This window comes from Nothobranchius furzeri, chromosome 10 (genome assembly GCF_043380555.1).
Source record: "Nothobranchius furzeri strain GRZ-AD chromosome 10, NfurGRZ-RIMD1, whole genome shotgun sequence".
NCBI lineage: Eukaryota > Metazoa > Chordata > Actinopteri > Cyprinodontiformes > Nothobranchiidae > Nothobranchius > Nothobranchius furzeri.
The window spans coordinates 43,914,893-43,939,559 of NC_091750.1; the positions used below are offsets into that span (position 1 = coordinate 43,914,893).

Genomic DNA, 24,667 nt, shown 5'->3' on the forward strand with positions numbered 1-24,667 from the left:
CGCGGTGTATTCTGGGAAATTTTTGACCAAGGCCAGGCTACAGAGCACCTCCCGTGTATCCTTGCTCAGCTAGCTAAACGGCTAACAAACACGCCTTGGCGGTTCCTGATGACGTATCTCCTAGGCAACCGGGGCGGGACCAAGACATCAAGGCAAGGCTCCTTGGCATTGAGAAACACAGCAAGTTATTTAGAACAGAGGAAAGAACCACAGTGAACTCCACTTCAGACGCTGTCTTTGTTGTTTATGAGAAACTGAGCGTTGCGGTGTGTGACATATGCTGCTCAACACTGATTGGCTCGGTTAGAATTCTCAGGGGGCGGAGTTATTTGAATAGGAGAGCTAGCCAGTGCTTGGCAGCCTTGCCTCTGTCAGCATGCCCCAGGGCAGCTGTGGCTACACTGTAGCTCATCCCCATCAGTGTGTGAATGGATGAATGATTCACTGTAGTGTGAAGTGCTCTGGGGTCCTCTGAATGGTGTTAAATAAGTGTGTGTCATTTATCATTTAACTAGTTATTTTTATGCTTAAAAACCATTATTAAGTCATGGTGAGTGGGCGGGACTTCAGCCGTGTGAGTAGGCGGGGCTTACAGACCTACATCCTCAATGACGCTGGTTCTAAAAACACAACATGGCGGTTCCTATAAAACTTTACAACTGAATAGTGGTGCAGTTGGTAGCCCCGTTACCCTGCAGCAAGAGGGTTGCATGTTCACCTCATGCTAGTGGCTTAGGATGAAAGTCTGCCAAATGAATTAAGATAAACTACAGATGGAGGTGGAGTTTCAGCCATCTGTATTTAGGTCTAACGCTGACTCAGCACTTAGACTAATGAGTCCAGATAACTCAGAGCTACATAGGCTGCCTGAATGATCATTAGTGAAAACACAGAGGCTGGTTTTCCTCAGCAAAATCAAAAGTATCTGTACTTTTCAGATTTGCATCATCTTTCTTTGAGGGTGAAGGGTTAACTAACGATCCCTGTGACATCACTAGTCTAGTTATTCTGTTTGTGTGACAACCAGTTACTGCAATATTTACAAGGTCAACTGCAAGTACTGAAGGACACTTTAAACCAAGAGAACCTTGCACTGATTGTGTTACAGTGTTTCACAGCGTTTAGGTGGCACACTCCAGAGCTCACTAGGACTATCTACAAACATCAACAACTGGAGCGGGACGACCCCCCCCCCGGCAGATCAAGACGCTCATCTGGATATGCAACAACGTGTCATTTCCTTATCCGTCTGGGAAGGGGTGAACACTCACAGTTCAAAGCAAAGTGGTTACAGTGTTACAAACCTTCATCTACCACTGCGACAAAATAAAAACGTTAGTATTTTACAGTTATTTATAAAAGTAAACCTTCATCTATAGGCTTTTAAAATATATTCCATCAAAAATAGTGTGACAAATTTCAACAGTAGAAAAGAAATGTTATACAAATGACAAAAGCTCTGAAGCAAAATGTTTACAGTAGAAAGTTAACAGGCCAGACTGAACAGGTCTCCTGCAGCCCCCTCAGCTAGTGTTAGATCCATGCAATAACGGAACTATAAATTAACAAATAAAAACTCAGATGAACACGGTAAAGTCCAATTAGAGTCAGTCCCTCGGCTTCTATATTTGTACATATTTGTTGTCCTGCAGGCTCCCGTCACCTTTGGCAAATTGGAGGTGTTGTATCTGAGTCGCGCCGTGAGCTCTGAGCAGGACGGTGGCAGCTTCAAGGTCCGACAGCACGGAGGGAGAGCCACTCAGCCCAGCACAGCAGCCCTCGCCGTCTTCTCCTGGCTCAGATCACAAATGACGATTTATGTCGAAAATCCCCCTGCAGGGGGCACACAGAGCACCAGGAGTGACAGTCAACATCCCATAATCACAAGGATCACAGCGGCAGAGAAGATACACGATTTTACCTCATGACCCTCTGCACAACAGAACACCTCCAGAATCACTGGAGGCTAATAGCATCTTGTACTTTTTATTTTTATCATTTCTAAATAAAAGAATCTAAGATGAAACGTTTACCCTTCTCACATAGTAAAGCGGTATAAAGCCTGGCTAAATTAGCCAAACTGTAAAGGTTCAGGACATTTGTAACTTGTTTTTAAATAACACCAAATATTAAATTACTTTTATAATACGAGAATTTTTCCATTGTTACAAGAACATCATGAAAATGACGGATGTTCTGTGGATCCCTCCAATGAAACTCTTCTCCTCCCCTTATGCCAACATGGACGTCCCACGATAAACAATCACGCGCTGAAACTCCAAGACACGACGACAGGAAAAAACATGTCTGACCTGTCTCAGTGAATTGAAGCAGTGATGGAGAGATGACTGGAAGTAAACCCATCCATCCATCCATCCATCCATCCATCCATCCATCCACCCACCCACCCACCCACCCACCCATCCATCCATCCATCCATCCATCCATCCATCCATCCATCCATCCATCCATCCATCCATCCATCCATCCATCCATCCATCCATCCATCCATCCATCCATCCATCCATCCATCCATCCATCCATCCATCCATCCATCCATCCATCCATCCACTTCTGCTAATCCGGGGTCGGGTCGTGGGAGCAGCAGCCTAAGGAGGGAGGTCCAGACTTCCCTCTCCCCTGTTACTTGGACCCGCTACTCCAGAGGAATCCCAAGGCGTTCCCTGACCAGGTGAGAGACATCATCCCTACAGTGTGTCCTGGGTCTTCCTTTAGATCTCCTACAGGTTGGATGTGCCTGGAAAACCTCACCAGGGAGGCATCCAGGAGGCATCCTAATCAGATGCCCGAGCCACCTCAACTGGCTCCTCTCGATGTGGAGGAGCAGCGGGTCTACTCCGAGCCCAGACACCCTGTGGAGAAAACTAATTTCGGCCACTTGTATCCGTGACCTCATTCTTTCGGTCACTACCCAAAGCTCGTGACCATAGGTGAGGGTAGCAACGGAGATCGACCGGCTTAGCACTCTCGTCACCACGACAGATCGGTACAACACTCGCATCACTGCAGATGCAGCACCAATCTGCCTATCTAACAGCTTTCCCTCACCCGTGAACAAGACCCCGAGATACTAAAACTCCTCCACTTGGGGCAGGACCTCATCCTCGAACTTGAGAAGGCATTCAACCCTTTTCCGATTCAAGAGCATGGTGTTGAATTTAAAGGAGCTGATGCTAAACTAAACCCTGAGGTAGTTTTCCACACAGGTAGGAATCATGGAATTACACATAAAATCCTGCTTCCTTTTCATCCATAATCACATTCAGCTGTGACCTAACTGTGTTCTGTTGTGTCTGACTGTTGTGACATGTTGTTTCTGTCAGAATCAGAACCTGGCCTCAGTGTCGGGCAGACATACAGACCTCGTCCTCTGTCCTGACGTAGTCCACTCCATCTCCTTTAGCTGGGATTTTGTAGCTAGCAGACACAAACCAAACAGCAGTTACGGCCGGCTGGTCGACTGAAGCAAACAAGTTTGATGGTTTGAGTTTTTCAGCCTTACTTGTTGCTCGCCTGTTTGTCGCTGGAGAAGTATCCTTGTTTGTAAGCACAGCAGATCCCAACTGTTATACATAAGAGCACTATAACCACCACCAGCACTCCCAGTATGATCCCCACAATATCAATGTCATCTGTGGAGGCCAACCAGAGCAGAAGCATTAAAACACAAACAACTCCAGTATGCACCGTTCATCCCTGTTAGATACTCACAGACTTCCATCTTCTGGGAAGCACACTCCGCATGCCCGGCATCATTCTTGGCTCGGCAGTAGTACTCGCCCGCGTCCTCCTTCCTCACTGAGATGAATTTCTGCAGCAAAGCAATCACATCCAACTTCTATTAAGACACTCATTAGGTCGCAGATCAACATATTTAAAAAGGGAGGAGGCAGTTTTTGGTTTGCTTTTAGCACCCCCTAGTGTCCGTTTAGTAGAACCAAAAGCAAAGTGTCTTCTCGCTGTGCATTCATCGTTTTAACACCTTAATCTAACAACTGAAACGTTTCCCCAGCCTTCATTAGTGTCTAGAGGTGTGATTCATCACTAAATTAAACAAATCATCTGTGTTCATGATCTAAAATATGCAGAAAATGTGCTGGAAGCAGACTGCAGCACCAGGTATGTCAGCTCAAGTCCACAGGTGGTGGACTGGCACTCTGAAGTTGCAACTGCTGTACTCTGGCCTCAGGGGGCGGTGGGGGTCTGTGTGGCCTGTCATTAACCATGTAAAGGGTCATTTCAGTAAATACTGGCTCAAGAAAAAGATAAAAAAATTTGAAAAGGGCGCATAAAGTTTAATAGTGATAAATAATTAAATAAACATGTAACTTTGCTGTAAAACTAAAATGTTGCAAATAGACACTCAAGTTAAATCAGACACATCTGAGTTCTTGCATAAATTCTGTCTTCTTAGTGAAGTTGCTGAGTCATGTTTCAGTAATTTAAAAGCGACTGTTCAGCTGAATTATTTTAAGGATTGTTTATTTTCTGAAGTGGAAAATTGTTGTGTTTATGCATGGAGACGTGTGACCCTGTGCCTCATCAGTCACATGGTTTAACAGAGGAAAGAAAGTTTCTGTGCAAAAAAACAAACAAAAACTTATTGTTTCATTATTCACTTCAACTGATATCAGTCAAAATGAAGTTTGGTCATTTGGATCAAAAAAGGCTTTTATGTGTGTTTGCAAAGGAAGAAACAAGGATAGATGTATCCTCGTTCACGTAGTCCGCTGTGGGAGGAAAATAAATTGTCTAAAGGTCTTTGGCACCACAGGCTAAAGCTCTAAAGTAGGGATGGAAAATTTATTGGCATCAACATCGGTATCGGCCGATGTTTGTCATCTTTTAACATATCAGTATAGGTTCGATAAATAAAACTGGGCCGATATTAACAACCGATATTTTTTTCCATCTCACCTCCATTTGTTTGCCTGCTTCAGAGGGTGAGGGGGTGATGTGTATTTGTTCAGTCATGCCAGTGATCGTAATCATCTCAGAACTGTAAATGTGTGTGCGTATGTGTGTGAGTATTTTCCTTCTATACAAAATCTGCTGATTTTAGAAGCATTAATGTCATTATATCGGTATCGGCAAATATCAGTTATCGGCCATAACAGTGATCTTGATAACAGATATTGGTATCGGCCCAAAAATTTCATATCGGTGCATCACTAGTCTAAAGCCAAAGATATGCATTTTAACTCATTCACTGCCGATGACGACTAAAGTCGTCCTTTGCATTTTTTTACTGTGTGGGCGTCGGATCAAGCCCCCGCACCGAGAGAACAAACATCTCAGCTCTGAAGCCGATCTTCATCCGCGTACATCACACGTCACATGATCAGGAAGCAGAACATCCATGTGTTAGGAGATTGTTTTGGGCCGCTGCTGTAAAAAAAGTGAGACGCGAACCAGAAAAGTTTCTGCCGATCACAATTCAACAACGGATAATGAAAGAATGCGTGGATTCTTCCTGATGTAAGAGGTGAGTCTCTGCTTTGTTCTGGTAGCTTTGGCGTCGATATCATCCTAGCACGCAACGTTCTGTGACTCTTAAAAAACAGTAAAAATGGTGAGAAACGTTGGCAGAGAATGAGTTGAGGCAAAAATGTCAAATATTTAACCTCTTAAAGCTCGAAACAATAATAATGTTTTTAGAACAGAACCATTTACTGTCTATTAAAACAACTAAATAATAATCAGTTTTATGATGCAATCATAGTGATAAACAAATAAAACTGGCCCTGTTCACCTGTAGACCCTCCACCAGAGGGCAGTAGACATGTGTAGGACAAGTATCGCAGGTTTCTGATGAAGGCACTAATCCTGAGGCTCCTTCTGGAGTCCTTAGGGTCAGAAATGGTTTGATGTGATTTTGTGACAACCGTCAACAAGGAGGTAAAGAATAAAGGTCAAATATGATGTCCCGAGCATAGGCTGAAGTCCACAGAAGAGCAGATCTCAGTGGGGTGAATGCATGAAAAGGTCACCCAGAAATGACCTTTTCACAAGCTCTAATTGTGTTTTTAGTGAGAAGGCAAAAGTAAGCGCTTCAGCTCTCAGAAGTTTGGAGTAAAATCTTGTTTTCAGACGGAGAGACAGAATAGCAGCTGACAGGAGAGCGTCTGAGAGGTGCTGGAAAGTAAGCATGAATTAAGGAATGTGCAAATGAGGGCAGCAGATTCCCCTCGTGGCTCCAGCCCCAGCCCTTCAACTGTCTCCCCAAAATATCTGCCCCTTCCCCTCGATGTTGGGCCACCGCCCCCACTGCCCCGCCCTAGCTACACACACACACACAGACACACACACACACACACACTGACCAGAGTTCCTGTGTCTGCGTTGAGTGTGTACGAGGAGTTGAAGAACTTGACGCTGGTCTTTGGGTCATCTGGAATCTCCTCCCTGTTCTTGAACCACTGGTACTGAGACTTAGGAAAGCCCTCGTCTTCCACGCAGCTCAGCTCCGCCGACTTCCCAAAAGGCACCGACTTTGGAACGCTACACTTTGGCACCACAGGCTTGACTGTTGAGAATATATGATGAGACTCGGCATTATGGTATAACCCCCCCACTGTCCTAATGGGTGTGACCCAGTGTGGAAAGTTGACCATTGAGCAGGGTGGATGGTTTATCCCTTGGGTCCATGTGGCAGGGGTGAGGAGCGAGTACCATCTCACCCCTGCCACGTGGATCCACCCCATGCTCAAAGGTCAACTTTCCTCGCGGGGTCACCCATAAAGACAGTGGGAGGGTTAATGTGGGAGACAAACGTACACATTCTGCATGATGCTGGTAGGTGTGTAATTCACTCTGAAGCTTCAAAAACCAGAGTCACTCTGAACCCTGATAGATCAGCGGACTGCACCGGTGGCAGAACCGGGTGAGAACAGGTTCTCAGAAAACAGCACCAAAACACGCAGCTCTTGCTTTCTTTAGCTGAACAGTTGCAGTTTCAGACGCTTCCTCTTATAGCCCGAACACGCCTTTGCAGCTGGGCAGCTTCGGCCATCACACATCCTCGTGTTTAAGCCAAAGGGGAGGAGTGAACTACAACCTGGTGTCACTTTACAGCATCCAGAGTGTGTTTAGCCAACCTATGTCTTGCTCTGAATAGATACTTATAAACCTGACGTTTAACCTCAACAGGAAAGGTTGTACATTCATCGGTGTGCCAGCGAACCTCTTACAACCAGGTCAATCACAATCTCGTCAAAGGACTTCATATCTTCAGCGGCAGTGACCTCACAGCGGTACTTGGCAGTATCCAATCGAGTGGCGTTGGTTATCAGTAACGAGGCTGGTTCTCTGATCACAGCTCTGCCTTCCAAGCCACCTGTCAGCAAACACAACAGAGCATTAGTGACGAACAGGCCGTGGAGAGATTCACCTGTGCCGTGCGGAGATTACCTGAGATCTTCTTGTCAAAGTACACATAACTTGGCCCTTCACTTGTGATCTTCTTCCATTCAATTCTGGGATTTGTTGTGGAAATGGACTCAATCAAACACGACAACTCGACCTCTGCAGAATCACACAAACAGCAGGTGACATGGGAACAGGAATGAAAGAGTTTTGGGAGGTTGATGAAATCATGATCTCTTACTGTCAAACTCGTCTGTCCAGGGTGACTCGTTACTTGTTTTTAGCACCACTGCTAGCACACTGTGGTAGCCTGAAAGACAACAGAAATGCACAAAGAAGGTGGTGTGAAGCAGGAACTAGGATGCCGACGTACATCACCAGTAGACATCCACTGATGTTGGCCTGGTTTTATGACGATTCCTCAGGGAGGGGTGGAATGTGTTCAGTCAGAGTAGATTTCACTAACGACACAGAGATAACGTCTAGATCTGCTCATACAAACCCTTTAATTACTGTTCTGTTGGTTAAACTGTGTGTGTGTGTGTGTGTGTGTGTGTGTGTGTGTGTGCTGTTTCTTTGCACAGTGGATAATTGTGCATGGAGGCATGTGCCCTTTCTGGACAGGCTCACCATGCCAGTCGTTGAGCCTTTCTCCATCTCTGTCTCTGGGCCTGATGCTTTACCCATGTGGGACTAATGCTACAAAAGCACTGCAGAAAGATCTGAGGAGCATGGCCGTGGGAGGGGGCACTGCTGAATCATCCACACAGCCTATAGTCCACCAAAAAATCAGTTCCACGTGACTGCCAACTAAGGAGCGTGCTCATCAACTCTTCCATCAGCCGATACCTAGAGAGAGGGCCGTGCTCTCGGATGCAGGCTCACAGAAAATCTATTTTGATTTCATCTATTTTCAACCGAACATTCATGTCAGCAAGATGTGGTTTTTATATCGCGGACATTTGGCCGCTGGTGTCCGGGCCACACAAGGTCATCCCACAGCTCGGAGATCTGCTCTGTATAAATGACATGAAGGCTACTCTGGTTATGATAGGCTATAAAACGCCCCAGTAACCATCCTGACCAGAACTGTGAGGTCCTGAACTGGCCCAGCTGACACGCCCTCTCACCCACATGTCTCTGAAGCTATATTTGACCCGATCCAAATCAACAGCAGCAGGTTTCTGAGGGATTGTCAGAATATAAAAGCACAAAGTGCTGACTCATGTCCTGTTCATCACACATTCCTACTCATGTTTTCGTTACATTTTATGAATCCACCTGATAACGTTCCTGTTCTTTATGGTAAATCGGACCAAAGGGTGTCAAATAATACAGAAGAAACATGAACATGAAGACGACATAATCAACAGTCAGCTTTATGTTTTTAATTCATTTAAATAAACTCAGATAAAAAAAATACAAATCTGCTAACATGTTTGCATCATGAATGTATTTATTCATCCTTAAATAGAATTTAACCTCAGATATAAACCCAGAACCAGATGTCAGACCAAACCAGGATTATTACTTTTATAACACTCAAGCTGCTGCACTTTATTTAAAATCAGATGCAAACAAAGTTCAGACTACAAAAACACAAACGTCTATCAGATCCAGTCTGAAGACAGGAAGGTTTTGGACTCTGGTCCACCAAAACCCCCAGGATCCAGCATCCAACAGGGTCTCAGTTTGGGGTTCTCCTAAACTCCAAACAGAGCTCAGCTCCAAGCTGGATATGAAACATGTTTCTGATGAACCTTCCTTCCAAAATGACTGAAACATTAGAGTCTTTTGGGATTTTCTCTCTGTAAATTCTCACTATATTCTTACATACTGCACCTTTAATGAAACAATGGAGTTTATTTATGACTGAAAAATTTTGTCTGAATTTCTCCGGTGGGTGAAAGTGAATGGAAGTCAGCTGGTACCGGACCGACCTGCGTTTCACCCCGTGTGGACTCAGCAGGGTTGGGGTGGGATATCAAGCTTCTGTTGCTTTCTTTAGTTACTGGATTAAACCAAGTTTTAGTGAACTTCCTCCTGGCTACGTTGGATCCAGTTAGGATGCAGGACATTAACGGAGACAAAAAGGTGCTGCACCGGGTCACCCTGTTTAAACATCACAGAACAGAGCGGGAACGGCTAGTCGGTTGCCCCCCCGAAAGAAAACTGCTAAATAAGGATAACATGACGTCACTGACTGTCCACTGAGAGCAGAGCCGTGTCTGTGGTCACCTGCTCACACAGACGAGCTAAGCTGATTAGCCGGGCGTCTTACTGAAGATCATAATAAAAGGCAGACTTGTGCTCAGCCTCTGCAAACAGTCACAACACTGCACCGGTGCATGAAGCTGGACCCAGTTCGTGTTACTGTTGGTACCGTGTCTCAACCAGAGTGCTGCCTTTGGTCATGTTAACAGAAACAGAACAGCTGCTAAGCTGTCGTTTATTATTAAGAAACAACAAAAGGCTGGATTCTCGTTAAAGGAGACATATTATGATTTTTCAAAGTTATAACAGTTCTATGGTGGATATAAAACTTGTTCATGAGATTTATGAAGAAAATCCCCTCAGCAGTTTTATTCTCCACAGTTTCAGTACCTTCCACAATGACCTGTTTTAGGGCTCTGTCACTTTAAAAAGAACAAGCTACAGCTGGCCACGCCCACCCACCCTACTTAAGCTGCTATAAGCTGTGAAGCTGTGATATCTGGAAGGAGCTCAGAGTAGAGTTGCTCCTCCAGCAGCAGTTGTCTATTGAGAGGTGGTTCATGTATAAAGAATTTGTGATGTCACAAACAGGGAGTTTTGGAAATGGCTCGTTTTAGGCACATCCCTAAAACCAAATGCTTACAGAAAATTGTTTTTTTCTTTGTATAGGCAGTAGAGACACACATGGCAGCACAAGAAGATGCAAAAGGCAAGTTTTGCAGAACATCTCCCCGTTAAGGATTAAGTTTGCTATAATCACATGTACTTGTTCCGAGGTGTACTGGAAATATTTCATCCAATCATCTTAATTTTAGAGCTGCGGGTTTGTAGGGAGCCTGTCTGCTGACACAGAACACAAATATTAAAGGGATAACTATTATTGGACGGAGGTTGACTACACTATTGACCGTTTGAATGTGATATCACACCGCTCATGGGCTTGCCCCCTTTGCCATGATGGGTCACAGAGAAACTATTTATGAAACTCCTGTGAAGACAGGCGCGAAAAGCCAGCTCGTAGTCTTATATTACAGTAAGTTGGTTTCCCAGTAACATGGAAAAAGCTGCGTGGTTGGCTGCACTAACAGACAAGGATATAAACTCAACTCATCTTTTTGATCAATAGCATTGATGGAGACAGAAAATGGAGATTAACCACAGTGGTACTGGACTAGCAGCCCTCAAAGTATTTTGGAATTGCAGTGAACACGTTTAACTGGGTAAGATTAACTTTGAGATATTTCATGAGGAAGACAGGGACTGACTGTGATGGACCTGGAACGATAACCGTGATGTGTTATTTAGTACCGATAATCCTATATTTCACCATGGAGGACCTGTGCTGCCGTCCACCATAGTGAATTACTAGATACTAAAAATCCTGTTGTAATGTAAGATTACATGTGTGAAAATTCAGTTATTTACCATGATGGGCTCCACCGTTGGGAGATATGGTTTCTCGCCCCGGTGTGAAAGTAGCATCTGAACTCGGTGACCTCGCCAGTGCCAGAAACTGGTAGGGATCCGCTCTCTTTTAGGTTAATCAGCTCCAGTGTAAAGTGAACGCTGTCTATCGCATGTGCACATCGCAATGAAGGGCTGCTGACATCTGACCCCCTTCACACGCTCTCATGGTCAGGGGCGACGGTGGCACAGGAGTTAAGTGCTCGCTCTGTAAACGGAAGGTTGCAGGTTCGAGTCCCGCTCAGTCTGTCGCTGTTGTTGTGTCCTTGGGCAAGACACATAACCCACCGTTGTGGTTGGAGGGAGCAGTGGAGCCAGTGCTCGGCAGCCATGCCTCGGTCAGTGTGCTGTGGCTATGCGGTAGCTCATCCCCAGCAGGGTGTGAATGTGTGCCTGTCGTGAATGAATGATTGTGTTGTAAAGCATCTTGGGGTTTTCTAGGACTCCAAAAGGCGCTTTACAAACACAGGTGATGTATTTACCAGAGTCTGACACAGTCTGTTTCCTTAGGAAACTTTTATGGCATAATAAACTGAACTCAATTGGAATGTTAAATAAATAAACTGAATTGAATAAAACCACATCAAACTAGACCAAGTATGTGCCCAGAGCCGTATTTATTAAATAACCAGATCATTCCCTTTCCTCTCCGGTCTGATGGAGCTACTAGAGCTCCCTCTCCCTTCGTGCACTCCTCATTTATTCTGTCAATATTGGAACAGATTAGGAGTCTAAGTGAGCTTGACGTGGGAAGCTTGAGAGGTTTGCTGTGGAAACAGCTGTCCAGGAAAGCAAATCGAAGCCCCGCTCAAACATCACGACACCGACGAGTCACCAGGACCAACACACCACCTGTAGCACGAAAACCATCACTCACTGTGTTTATGTCTCATTTATACTGAGCAGAGCCACACAAAGCAGAGACTTTTACAAAAACATCCCCTTCCTGCTGGTAAATGAATCATGCCTGAATAAAAAAATATGCTTTTAAAATCTGATTCCTGCTGGAGAACATTTCAGCAAGGAATGACTCTTCCTCCAAATGCATCAGAGTCTGATCCACAGCCAGTAAAATGACAGGAAGTGCTGACTATGTGCTATGAGAGAGGTATTTCCCATCAGTCCTGCTGTCTGACACTTTGGTCCCTGACCCCCCCAGCAGCCTCAGCTGTGTTGCTAATGGAGCCAGAGATAACCGTGTGGAAGTGAGCAGCGTGATGATGATGCCTGACCGGGTCTGCCACGGCAAACGGCAGATCAATAGATTTAAATCATGCAGGTGCTGGCTGACCCACATATGATGATTCTTCCTTGGTTGGCCACAGATGTGGGATCTGGTAATCTGAAAATCTGCATCAAAGTTTTTTTTTCTCTAATCTTCCTTGCCCACTCCATGATGGGTTCAGGGTATTCTCTGTAATCTTAGTGTAATGCCCTCATATCCCCCTCTCTCAGTTCCACATCACAGAACAACACAGCCGGCGCCGTGCGTGGAGCTGGGCGCTTCCTGGTGTAATGAGCCCCTTCTTGTTTCATACAGTCTCCCGGGAAGCTGCACTTGTTTCCTCTGCTGCTGCTCAACGACTCCAGGGAGACAAACGGGCATCATGAACAGAAACATTCAATTAGGCAGCCAGAGATTTTCCCTGTGGAGGATCGGACCACACCCCTTTAGGAGCTCAAACATCAAAGCCCCCAGGTTTCATCTGGCACGTCCAGGAAGCTCAGCGCATACCTGCGTGCGGAGCGTTTTCATACTTTCATGGCTTTTATTCATTAAGTCTGAAGCACTCAAACATCCTTCTGCTCTTAGAGTAGCCTGACTTTAGCCGTGACGTCTCCAAGGTCTTCACATGATCCACACTGTTTAACAGCCATGGACACGATGCACTGGCTCTCTGTCCAGGGTGTACCCCGCCTGATTGCCTACTGACCGCTGGAGATAGGCACCAGCCCCCCCATGACCCTACGTGGACAAAGCGGGTTCAGATGGATGGATGGATGGTTGGCCATCGTGGACTAAATGTGTCCTTTCACCTCTTCAGACTACGAAGCACACGGACAGGAGGACGTAAAGCATGACCTAGATACCTCTGATCCATAAACCCAACACTTTGCTTCTCCTGCAAGACGGGTTAATGAGCAAACAGGGCTGTGTGTGTGTGTGTGTAGGGTTAGATGTTAGCGTGCATCTGCGGTGGAGAGGGTTTTCAGACACTAGACTCACTGGGTCTTTGTTACTTCGGTTTACATAAAAGATGTACAGTATTTATTGTTCTGGATATGTTTTGGTGCCATGAACAGCTTCTGGGATCTGTTGGCTCAGGGACGAAACCTCGGCTTGTTAGCAGCAGCTGCTTGATGTTTGATCATAAAACAACAGAAACTTGGTGATTCTGTTCAGACAGAATCCAACAGTTCTTAAGATTTGACTTTCATTCTGTGTTTTCCAAGACCCATATTTTCTTTATTCAACTTCATCACAGAAAAAGTGTGTCCTGTGATTGAAATGTAAAGGTGCAACATATTAAAACAAATGTCCATTAGATGGGAATTCATTTCGACAACTGTACCGCGCGACACTGTAGTTTTTTAGTTGCAGTTAAAGATGGCGTCTGGCGGCATTGCAAACATCATTCTTTAGAAGAAAGGCTTTTAGCGCTTCTTCTTGTTGTGGGTTTAAAGACGTGTCCAAGTCGTTTAGACCAGAGGAAAGAGCCGCAGCAAGCTCCGCTTCAGACGCCATCTTTGTTGTTGGAGAGAAACTGAGCGTCGTTGTGTGTGACGTACGCTGCTCAGCGCTGATTGGCTCCGTTAGAATTCTCAGGGGGCGGGGCTATAAGAATGGAAGTGTTACCAGGCCCTTTGCTTCCCTTAAGCCGGGCGTACACTGTGCGACTTTTTCACTTTTTTGAGCAGATTTTCCAGTCGTGCGAGAATCCACGACATCGGGGCGAGTTTTGCGCCGAGCGGTCGTGTAGTGTACAGGGGGTTACGAGAGGCGATTAACACCACGTGACCAGCTGCCGATCAGCAGTCGTGAGGTCGCACGGACTTCTGGTGTGTTTAATATTTCGCTCGTCCCTCGTGAGGGTATCGCACTGTTGAAGCAGCGCTGCGAGCAGCTGCAAGCAGCTACGATCCAAAAAGTATCAGAACTACTCACGGCGCATGCGCGCGCAATCCTGCATCAACGCCGGTCGCTCGCTATTTCCCTAATAACACACGCTGTTCGTTTTTGTTTCTACACGTTTTTTTACTCACAAAGATTGTCAAGAAAACGTGTTTGTCGTGTTCATGTCAAATTAAACTGATCATAAAACACAGATTTACTCTCTTTATTTCGTTTTCCTCATCCAACCCCCATAAATCCCTGTGTGTCCTCCTGCAGCACTCCCGAAGGACAACAGGCAAAACAAGACAAAAAAGTCTGACGCGCTGAGTAAAAACTGCTATTTTTAGCATATTTTTAGGGCCGACGTGTTGCTACCAGACGTACAGTGTGAGCAGTCAGGTCGCATGCAAGAACTGGGTCGTACAGTGTGAGCACACGACTCGTGAGATCTGCTCTGCGAGGAAGTCGTACAGTTTGAGCTGAAGCTGAACGCTGCGAGTGAAAAAGTCGCACAGTGTACGCCCGGCTTTAAGGAAGCTTTGGTGTGGCTGGCCAGACTAAATTAGCCTTACAACAGTAAAAACCTTCCACCCGCACTCCTGATCCTTCACCGTGATAAGATTTTGTTGTCCGCCTCTGTTCCACAGACTCTCATCCTCTAAATCTTTAAAACATTTCTGCAACTAAGTGATTTAAAACAGATCATTCTGTCAACAAAACTCTAAAAGGCATTATTCTAAAACATGATTTTCAGAACATGAGAGACCCCACAGGGGTCCTACAGTGTGTGGTGTGCAGCTTCACACCACACCTGAATAGATCTCACCTCCAAAAGTCCCTCGCTTCAATGGGAAGCTTTCAAAACCTCTCCAGATTAAACGGGACTTTGAGGTAAACAAACATGGCGGGCAAGGCAAAGGATTTGGAATCCCCTCGCTCTGTGAGGCGTGCTTCTGTGACCCTTCTGTCTGAGAAATCCGGACATCACGCACATACCTCTATCTTTAGCCAGTCAGGCACCTCATTACGATTGTTAGAAGAGGAGAATCAGAAACAGCTGAAGCTTATGGCTCTGTTGGACACATGGACTTTTGATGCTCTCACACAAACCAGGTAAGTGTTCCTGCAGCACGCATGACTGCTGAATTTCTGGTCACGGTGAGAGAAAGTTCAGCATGTGCCCTGAGCACAAGTACGGTTCAATTAGAACAGGAAGAGAAACGCGCCTAATGCGTGGGAACAGCTCAGGTAAAAGTCAAAATAACCCATCTTTTCTTTAGAATATAAATACTAATGATTATGGGTTTAGAATGGAGTTTCACATCAGAGTCAACGCTGCGTTAATTATAACTCTGAATGAAAGAGTGTAGCAGGATGCCTGACAAGCAAAACCTTTTGTTAGCTGGTCATGCTAATTTTGTGTCAGCTAGGACACAAAGTCTGAAACATTAATTCATAAGAGCATCACATATTATCATAAGCTTCTTTCTCAGATATGATTCCAGCTAGATTCCAGCTAATGCATGCCCTGATGCTCCAGTTTCCATAGAAACATAGGTCAAATTTCCATAGTAACAGGATTTTCCCCTCCTACTAATTCCGTTGATGATCAGTGCTGCACAGGATCCCACCTGTTCTGGTTGCTTAGGGAGAAAGTGACTAAACAGGCCTCGGAACGCTTCTGCCATGAAAACAGTCAGCTATTGTGATGATGATGACGGCGAGGGAAAGGCTGGCTTGGAGAACGACCCCAGGTCACGTTGTCACAGCTGTGGTGCTGTTCTCTCATCAGCCCCGCTCACACCTGCTTCCACCTGTCTGCCCACTGTGCAAAGACCTAGTCTGGACGTCCTAAAGATATGGTCTGGACCGCCGGACTCAATATAGACATGATCTGCATGCTCATGCAACGTGCAGATCACTGTTTGCAGGGCGTGTCCGGCGCAGAAGAAGATTTTCCACTGGATTTACGAAAACAATGACTTCTTACTAAAACTAAAGTTAAAATGAAAGAACGTGTTTGCATAAAAAACAGATGCTAACGTGATTTTTGCAGTTTTCTCTGGCTCTGACAGCAGCTCACATCTATGATCAACTTGCTGACTGTACTTCATGATTCTGAAGAACCCTAATCTATGTGGCCACGGCCACAAAAGTAAAAGTGGGTGTAACGAGTCAGATGTTCCTTCCATTACTAAGCAAATGTCACCTCACTGAAGCGGATTCCAGAACAGCATGTCGCTCCAAGAGGCAGCAAACCTCAACAGAATGTTAAACATGCAGCTATATTAAAACCTGCGGGTCCACGGGGTTCTTTATGGAATTGTTTAACTTGTTTCCAGAAGAGAGCTTCCATGTTGCCACGTGACGTATACATGCAGGCCTGTATACACACACACATATGTGCACGCATATGTGTGGATTAATAAAATACTGATAAAATTAAAATACATTAATAAAGTGGTTCTCTTGCATTTGTCTAAAAACCTCCACCAATAACACGTTTCGGACACAAAGCAACTATTGGACGATCCGGTTGTTGGTCTCGCTGAACCGTCGCACGCCCCTGGGTCCTCCACTCAAATTCATCAACAGAACAAACCTGATGTGAGAGGCTCATGGCTCAGAAATATCAGAGGATGAGAAACAGCCGGCTGCTACCACTTCAGCTTTAGAACAAACTACCAGAGTCCCAAAAGGAAAAACACCATTTGAAGTCACGGGCAACAAAAGGCTTTTGGAGCTAGAAAACAGCGACTGTTGTTTAGCGCTATCTCGTTTCCTCTGGTAATGCGGGGTTCCACTTCCGGCAGAAGCGTCTCAGGGAAGACACCTGAGAGGGTGAGTGTTCTGTGACCGTGTTTGCGGTCAAGACCTTCCCACTGTGCAAAGACCTTGTTTGGACGTCCTAGAGATGTGGGCTGGACAGACGGACTCAATATAGACATGATCTGCACGTCCATGCGACGTTGACTGTTTGCAGGGTAGCTTGTTCACCATAGCAGTTTTACAAACAGCTTTTTGCCTTTATTTGGAACAGAAATGTACTGGATTTGTTTGGTGTGGTTTATTCACTCTCTTTTTATTTTATTAACATTTTTAACCCTCCTACTCTCTTTATGGGTGACCCCGTGAGGGAAGTTGACCATTGAGCAGGATTGATGGTTTATCCTTGAGGTCCATGTGGCAGGGGTGAGGTGGTGCTCACTCCTCACCCCTGCCACATGGACTCAAGGGATAAACCATCCACCCTGCTCAATGGTCAACTTCCCTAGCGGGGTCACACCCATTAGGACAGTGGGAGGGTTAAAAATGTTAATAAAATAACAAGAGAGTGAAAAACCACACCAAACAAATCCAGTACATTTCTGTTCCAAATAAAGGTAAAACACCGTTTGTAAAACCATAAAGGATATTTAAACATCTCTCCAGATCAGGGTATCTGCAGGTTTAAGGGAGCCAAATTTAAGACTTTTTAAGACCTTTTTAAGGCCACTTTGACCAAATTTAAGCTATTTTTTTAAATAAAATTTAAGTTATAATTTCCAGCTATTGCCTGGAACCGGTGCTAACCATGTCGTGAACGTGGGATTAGCCATCCAGTTACCATTAATGTTGCACTTCCCCATGGCGCAAGCTCCCACTAGCATGCTCCTCTAAAAATAGCCCCCTTTCACAACCAACCGTATGTGTACGGTTCCGCTTACGCCAACATCATACACAAAAAATCCTGAACTAACTAGAAATTCACGAAAATTTATAGAAATAAAACAATCTTGTTTATTGGATCTTTGGTAATTTAAGACCTTTGGAAACTGTATTTAAGGATTATTTGTAATTTTTAAGGATTTTTAAGGCCTTAAATTTGGAAAAGCAAATTTAAGACTTTTTAAGACTTTTTAAGGACCCGCGGATACCCTGCAGATGGACACGCTGGTATCAGGAGCAGCCTTATCCAGGTGTATTTAAAAACAGTTCGGCTCTGCCCACGAGGGCTGCTTGTGTATTCATTTATTCAGCAATGAAATATTAAAGTGCTGCAGGGCCTTGTCTCTTAGTCGGGTGAGTCTGGGCTGACCGTACGTGCCTTACCACCGCTGAAGCCTCCGCATTAGCAGGGTCAGAGACTCGTCCAGAACCAACCAGGATAGACTGGGTGGTGGGGGGAATCGGGGGGGCTGATGGTGTCATTGAATGCCTGGGAACCTGTCACTTTGTGTCAGTGTTCGTGTCTACATCTGGCCTGCTCTCACTTTAACCCCGAGCTAAGTATGACTGGCTCAGAGGACTGGACCACTCTCCCACCTCCAGAGCGGAGTCTGAAACGCACCACGCTGCTGCCGCTTCGGTCCTCCTTTGGAGCTCTTCTCCTAGTGTCGGCTCAAAACAAAACCCCGCTATTGGCCCAGGACACACGGCTTAGACCAAACACACTCGTGTTTTTGTTCATTCCTGCTGGGGCAACGAGTGTTTGAAAGTCCCAAAATGCAGCATTAGGTTGATTTAATGGGGTGAAAATAAACAACCTTCTCTTTCCTTCTTTCACGTTTCTTCTGGGGGGATTTTAACACCAGCACGCCAGTAACCGGCGCACCCATGCATCTTTTTCTGTCTCCTTGTCTCTTAACTACGTTTCTCTGGTCATCATCACATGATCGATACCTGCTGCTAGCGCCACTCATCCATTAAACCCTCGTCAGAGCGTTCTGGACTCTTGTGTAAAAATAGTCCAGTTGTTTGGGGTCTAGCTGCCCCCCCACACGCCCTCAGCAGCGCTGCATGCCAACGCAGACCTTTGTTGTGTGACACAGTTTCAGGCTCTATGAGTGAATCAAGGCTTAAACAAATGGAACAATGCTAACAGTGCACTGGAACGGACGGCATGATTATCAAACACAAACAAAAGTTTAGACCTGAATCCACCGACTGAACAGTTAAATTTGCCATGTCTCTGTTTGCGTGACTTCCTGTATCAACCCATCCCTTCGGTCCTGTGTTTTCACCTCTGTGTCCACATCGCATCTTTTTTCCAGATATTTATCGAATCCATCCTCAGAGTTTCCTGCTGGTAGGTAGAAAGCAGCTGTTCTAACTTGTGCACAGAGGCAGTCAGCTGGCCGCGGAGCAGATTCAGCTGGTTTTGGCCGTGAGCAGCTCTGGATACTCATAAACCCGTCAGACACACACCTGATCATTTGCACAACAGTGAAATATAAGTCGGTGCTGATGAGCAGATGAGCCGCTGCAGCGCTTCAAAATACTCACAGCATCAAACTTCCCAGATCAATAACTCAAGTGTGAAATCCCGTTGGAATAAAAACGTCCCTCCTTGGAGCTGTGACCTCATTTTCAGTGAAACAAGCTGTGAATGATAACAACGTGAGATGGGAGCGTTTACGACTTTTCACAAAGGAAAACGCAGAGAAGCTCAACACACCAGAAATGTTTCAGGTCTGATAAAGTGGGTTAAACAGCGGTGAATTTGAATAATAACATCTTCCAGCGTGTGTTAACATCCTGTCATCGGCAAACAGTGGAAACATCCAGACAGAAGTTCCTAAAGCAGGAAATCCAGACTGTTTTCTTCAGATATAAAGTAGGAAGAGAGATCCTTGAGTGAAAAGCTGCCCCCAGCTGGAGTGTGAACTGGTTGGTCCTTAAATGCATGGGAACTATTTATAGTTGTTGTCAGCAGCAACTAGAAGACCTGCAGCCTGATATTTAGGATCCTACCAGGTAGGAAGCAGCAGCAGCAGCTCCTTCACACACGCTTAAAGGGAACAGAACCCAGTTATAATGAGCTAACCGGGTCAGAAAGTGGTCAGGATGGATGGAAATGTGCAGACAGAGTTCTGAGCAGGCCTCCCCTAGCACAGCATCTCTGCTGTGGGAACGATCTGATCTGCTACACATGTTGCATGTCCAAACCAATCTGGAAGACTGGCATCAGCTGGGGGGGGGGGGGGGGGGGTATTCAGTTTTGGGATCTACAGTCAGTGCTCCAAATGGATCTGCTGCCATGATAACCTGTGACATCACCACGCACTCGCTTTAGCACAGATGGCACCGGCGACTCTCGTTCCAAATACTTCACATTCCAGCCCGGGCTGCCGAGCCCCTTCCCTAATCCTAATCAGGAATGCAATCTCCCCTCTGACCTGTTGGCCTCGCGATGAGCAGTTTTATGACTGTGATAATATGTGATTACAGAAACACAATAATTACAGGTCCAAATAAACAATGCTGTGAGTCATCTCGCCATGATGGAACAAGTTTCCTATATAAGGAACCCAGCAGGTTGCACCGAGTCACTGACTAGTGTCAGAGTCTTTATGGTGTCGGTACAAGATCTGCTCGGGTGCAAAATCGGCTCGGGCTCCTTCGACTGCCGATGACGTCAAAGTACGGCAAACCCACTCGGACAAAATACACTACACATCTATACTGTTGGAAAGAATTTAGCAGTTTTGTTATTAAAATAATGTTTCTTAAGACGTAAGTTTATGTTTATAATGGTATTTGTAAAATAAAACACTATATTTTATTCATAATGTTGAACTCCTCTTTGAGCACATCCCTTGAAGGATCATAGGTATTAGCAACACCTGTGAAATTGTGTTTGCAGGAAAGAAGTGTGTCCCGTTTATTGAAGTATTTTGTGTTTAGAGTTTTTGAGTCTTGTCCATGCGTAGTTCAGTTACGCTCATAGCTGCTAGCCAAAACTCTGGAGTTAAACGTTTTCTGGCTTTACTAAAATACCTGTCTGTACTTATTTGATTGATGGTAGTTTTACTTTTCATTAGACTCCAAATGTAATCATTTGGCATGTTTCTAATTCATAATTTGTAATAATGTAATCAGTGATATTAGCATTAGCATTCCTATGGGTTTTTCCACGCATATTAGCATTGCGCTGCACTCGCTGCCAAATTGCAGCCTTTGCGATTAGAAAATCTCCTTTTGTCACATCGCAAATTAATTGCACATGCAGTTAATCGTTCAGCCCTAATATACATGCAGCTCTATGCCAAAAGTGTATTTTCAAAGAGGTAGTGATGGATTTCTTTGTAAAAATTATCCATCTTTCCAACAGAAAGATTTGCCTGGACCAACGTAACGTGATTACGTAATTGCGTAAGGTTCATGTTCAGCCAATCAACTGCTTTGACGTCATCGGCAGTCGACGGACCCCGAGCCGATCTTGCACCCGACAACAATCCTCATACTAAGCAAGCATTTAGCGACAGTGGAGAGGAAAACTCCCTTTTAACAGGAAGAAACCCCCAGAGGATCCTGGCTCAGAATAAGCAGCCATCCACCACAACTCACTGGGGATCGAGAAGACAGAGCAGACACACACACACACACGCGCGAGCGCACGCACACACACACATACGTGCACACATGCGCGCGCACACACACACGCACACGCACACACACACACATGCACACACGCACACACACACACACACACACACACACACACACACACACACACACACACACACACACACACACACACACACACACACAAGTGCTGTGAAAAGGTCTGGAAATAGTCTAACGTCCAGCCGACAGGCTGGAATATCAGCGAGCATCCTCCTGCACCCGCCCAATAAAGCTGCTGATCTTGCCGCCACAGCCTGCTAGATAAGCATTCATCATTGAGTGGCTGGATGGTGTGTGTACGTGATCACGATAAGATAAAGCTCCAGCGACAACGGACCAATGACGCAACAGCAAACAGGAGCGACACGCTACTTTAGCAGCTCCAAAAACTTCTAATCTGCATCACCTCCTGTGCTCGCCAAGGACATCTGCTGTGGGTCAAAAACACCAAAGTCAACTGATTTTAACAATTCATCAGTTACTGTTAGATTTCACCCATCGTTTATAACCACGACTGGAGCATGAGACGGCAGCAGCAGGCTTATGAAGTCTTTATCACTAGAGTTCAGCTCAGTCATCAAGATGCTATCAGCTCTGAAACAGGTCCAGGACAAAACCCCAGTATTCCTACAGTCTACTGATACAACAATGGCTTCCCACAGGCCTGGCTGTTGAACGCCCTTTGTTTTCTCGCTGGAACAAAAGCATGTTGTGTGAAAGAGGCCGGATTACAGGAAACACGCATCAGTTAAACTGTCATGGTGTTTAATCGACAATCGAGTCAAAGGCAGAGAGACCCGATTACTCTAATACCATATAACATAAATAAAATGTTTCAGTGAAACCTCTGAAGCAGCACCAGAGCTTTACCGTTGCTCTGTCGGCAGACAAATACTTTCCTCCTGCTCTTGGACAGAAGGACTCTCCTCTTTTGTGAGGCAGATTATAGCAGCTAAACGTTAAAGTGCACCGTGCCACAGGAAATGATTATTATTCCTACAAGTCTTCAAAGCCAGATAAATCACAGCTTGGTCCAACACAGCACAACCAGGCCTTCTGGCTCCAGTACCAAATCCTGGGACTGGACGGGAAAACTTCTGAAACTTCAGAGGGACCAGGAAGAACGAGAATCTGGTGCAAAATTGCATTTACTGTATGACAGTGATTCAACTTAAAAGGTGGAACTAATCAGACTCTTTCCATGCAAATCCGGATATTTCAGCCTTTATCTGTTATAACTGTGATGACTACATTCAGAATCTCAGACGTTTATAATAGTGCGAAAAGGTTCAATGTTCTGGACTCAAAGTAACACACTAATCAGCTAATGAATCCAAGACACCGGCAGAGGGTTCCTGAGCCTTTAGATGGTCTCTCAGTCTCACATAAATGGACTTTTGCACCATATTCTCATTTTTCCAGTTTCACCTGTCATGTCCTGTCTCCTATCCATGCCACCCTGGTTCCGTTCCATATCCCGTCTCCCTAGTCCACTCCATGTGTTCTCCCTCCTCCAGGTGTACTCGTTTCCTGTTCCTCAGATTAGATTAGGGACAAGCCAGGAGCCGTTTGGTCAAGCTAGCTCTGCTGCACAGACACCAGGGGACAACAACAGTCCACATGCCAGAGAGGGATTCCAAAAGATCTACGGGATTTGGACTGTTGCTTCGTAAATACCCGCTGAGTCACTGAGTGGAAACAGCAGAGGAGAAAAGCTGAAGGTAACAACAAAGAAAGGGTCAGACATGTGACTCCTCTCCCATGGCAGCAATCTCCCCACCCCATCAGTGTCTTCATCTGCAGCAGCGCAAACATCTGCTGAGGGAGCTGCCGTTAGAACGTGACATCAGCTGTTTACAGAGGTCAACCGGCAGAGCCGCTCTAAATGTCACAAAGCCTGCTTCGGCTCTACGGCTGCACATATATGTTCTCACGAACCACGAGAACGGACCCGTTCTACCTGATCGTCTGAACTGGACCGGCAGACTTCTTCGAGTTTGTAGACGTTGTGTTCGGATGGAATATGGAGACATCAAAGTGTGCAAGCCAAGCAGGAATGTACCAACCAGCAGCTCACTCAGACAACAAGTGTGTGTGAAGACATACTTAGACCCGGCACAGGCTGGAATGTTTCAGAAACAGCAGCTGGGGAGGAAAACCATCTGAGGCTGCTTCAGCTGACCCACCCTCCATCACCTGCTCGGGAGGAATCCCTCACGGGATCCATGGGAAATACCAGACGGGCCCACGAGCTGCTGATTCTGTGTGGCCAACGCCATCACGCCACAGTCAAACAGGAAGTGACTACCTAACCAACAGGCAAAAACAGAGGACAGCTGAGGACGTTGTTGTCTCCTGTCTTCTTGCCTGGTTGGGTTCTTCCTGTCTCAGCTGACTACAGTAAACAAGCCTTCATGAGAATAAAAGGTGATTTTACACGATTACTCATTCAGATGGGAAACACAGCATTTAATGCTGCTCTTCAAACTAAAACACACCAAGCTGTGCCACAACCCTTCAAAATAAAAGCATCAAGAGACACCCAAACACCAAACCCATTTATCATGACGTGTTCATTTCACCAGCTTTCCATCCTAGGATAATCTTAATGAATGTCCTCTGATCGTGTTGGAGTCATCGTAGCAGACGTTTCTGAACATCCAGAGTTCTAACAGGTGCAGGCAGCGTGAGCAGCAAGTGAGTTCTCCTCCAAAACGTGTTCATCCATGACTGCTGACTCTGGGGAATAGCTGGCCACGAGGCTGCAGAGTGGATCAGACTGGGAAGCAACAGAGGAGGCTTTTTTCCACAGGCATCACATGACTCCTGTGTGACTTTTCTAAACTTTGCTCCGAATGCGAGTTTTGTCTTAGAAGTGGGTGGAAGCACACGCTGTTCAGAAGGCCAGCCAAAATAAAAGTATGCTTGCAGGTTGGACTGGGATTAAAATATCTAATTTAGTAGACTTATTTAGAATGTGTTGTTTTGTCGTTTGAAGCTAAAAACAAAACTGATAAATAGGTTTGATCAACTGCATCATCCTATTAGAAAAAATCCTATGAATGAAGACTAAACTGAAGTTTCTCTACGGGTAAGAAA

At 45.5% G+C, this 24,667-nt stretch overlaps 1 protein-coding gene across 1 annotated transcript in view; it reads right to left on the reverse strand.

Moving 5' to 3' along the window:
* Positions 1 to 1,570: 1,570 nt before the first annotated feature.
* Positions 1,571 to 24,667, reverse strand: part of jam3b (junctional adhesion molecule 3b) — a 35,979-nt gene continuing 12,882 nt past the window's right edge. The window contains exons 2-9 of the mRNA XM_054730483.2: positions 7,628 to 7,696; positions 7,432 to 7,545; positions 7,205 to 7,357; positions 6,345 to 6,547; positions 3,733 to 3,832; positions 3,524 to 3,653; positions 3,384 to 3,438; positions 1,571 to 1,833 (exon numbers count right to left, since the gene is read on the reverse strand). Coding sequence (XP_054586458.1) covers positions 1,798 to 1,833; positions 3,384 to 3,438; positions 3,524 to 3,653; positions 3,733 to 3,832; positions 6,345 to 6,547; positions 7,205 to 7,357; positions 7,432 to 7,545; positions 7,628 to 7,696 — 860 coding nt within the window. The 3' untranslated portion in view covers positions 1,571 to 1,797. The remainder of the gene's footprint in view (positions 1,834 to 3,383; positions 3,439 to 3,523; positions 3,654 to 3,732; positions 3,833 to 6,344; positions 6,548 to 7,204; positions 7,358 to 7,431; positions 7,546 to 7,627; positions 7,697 to 24,667) is intronic.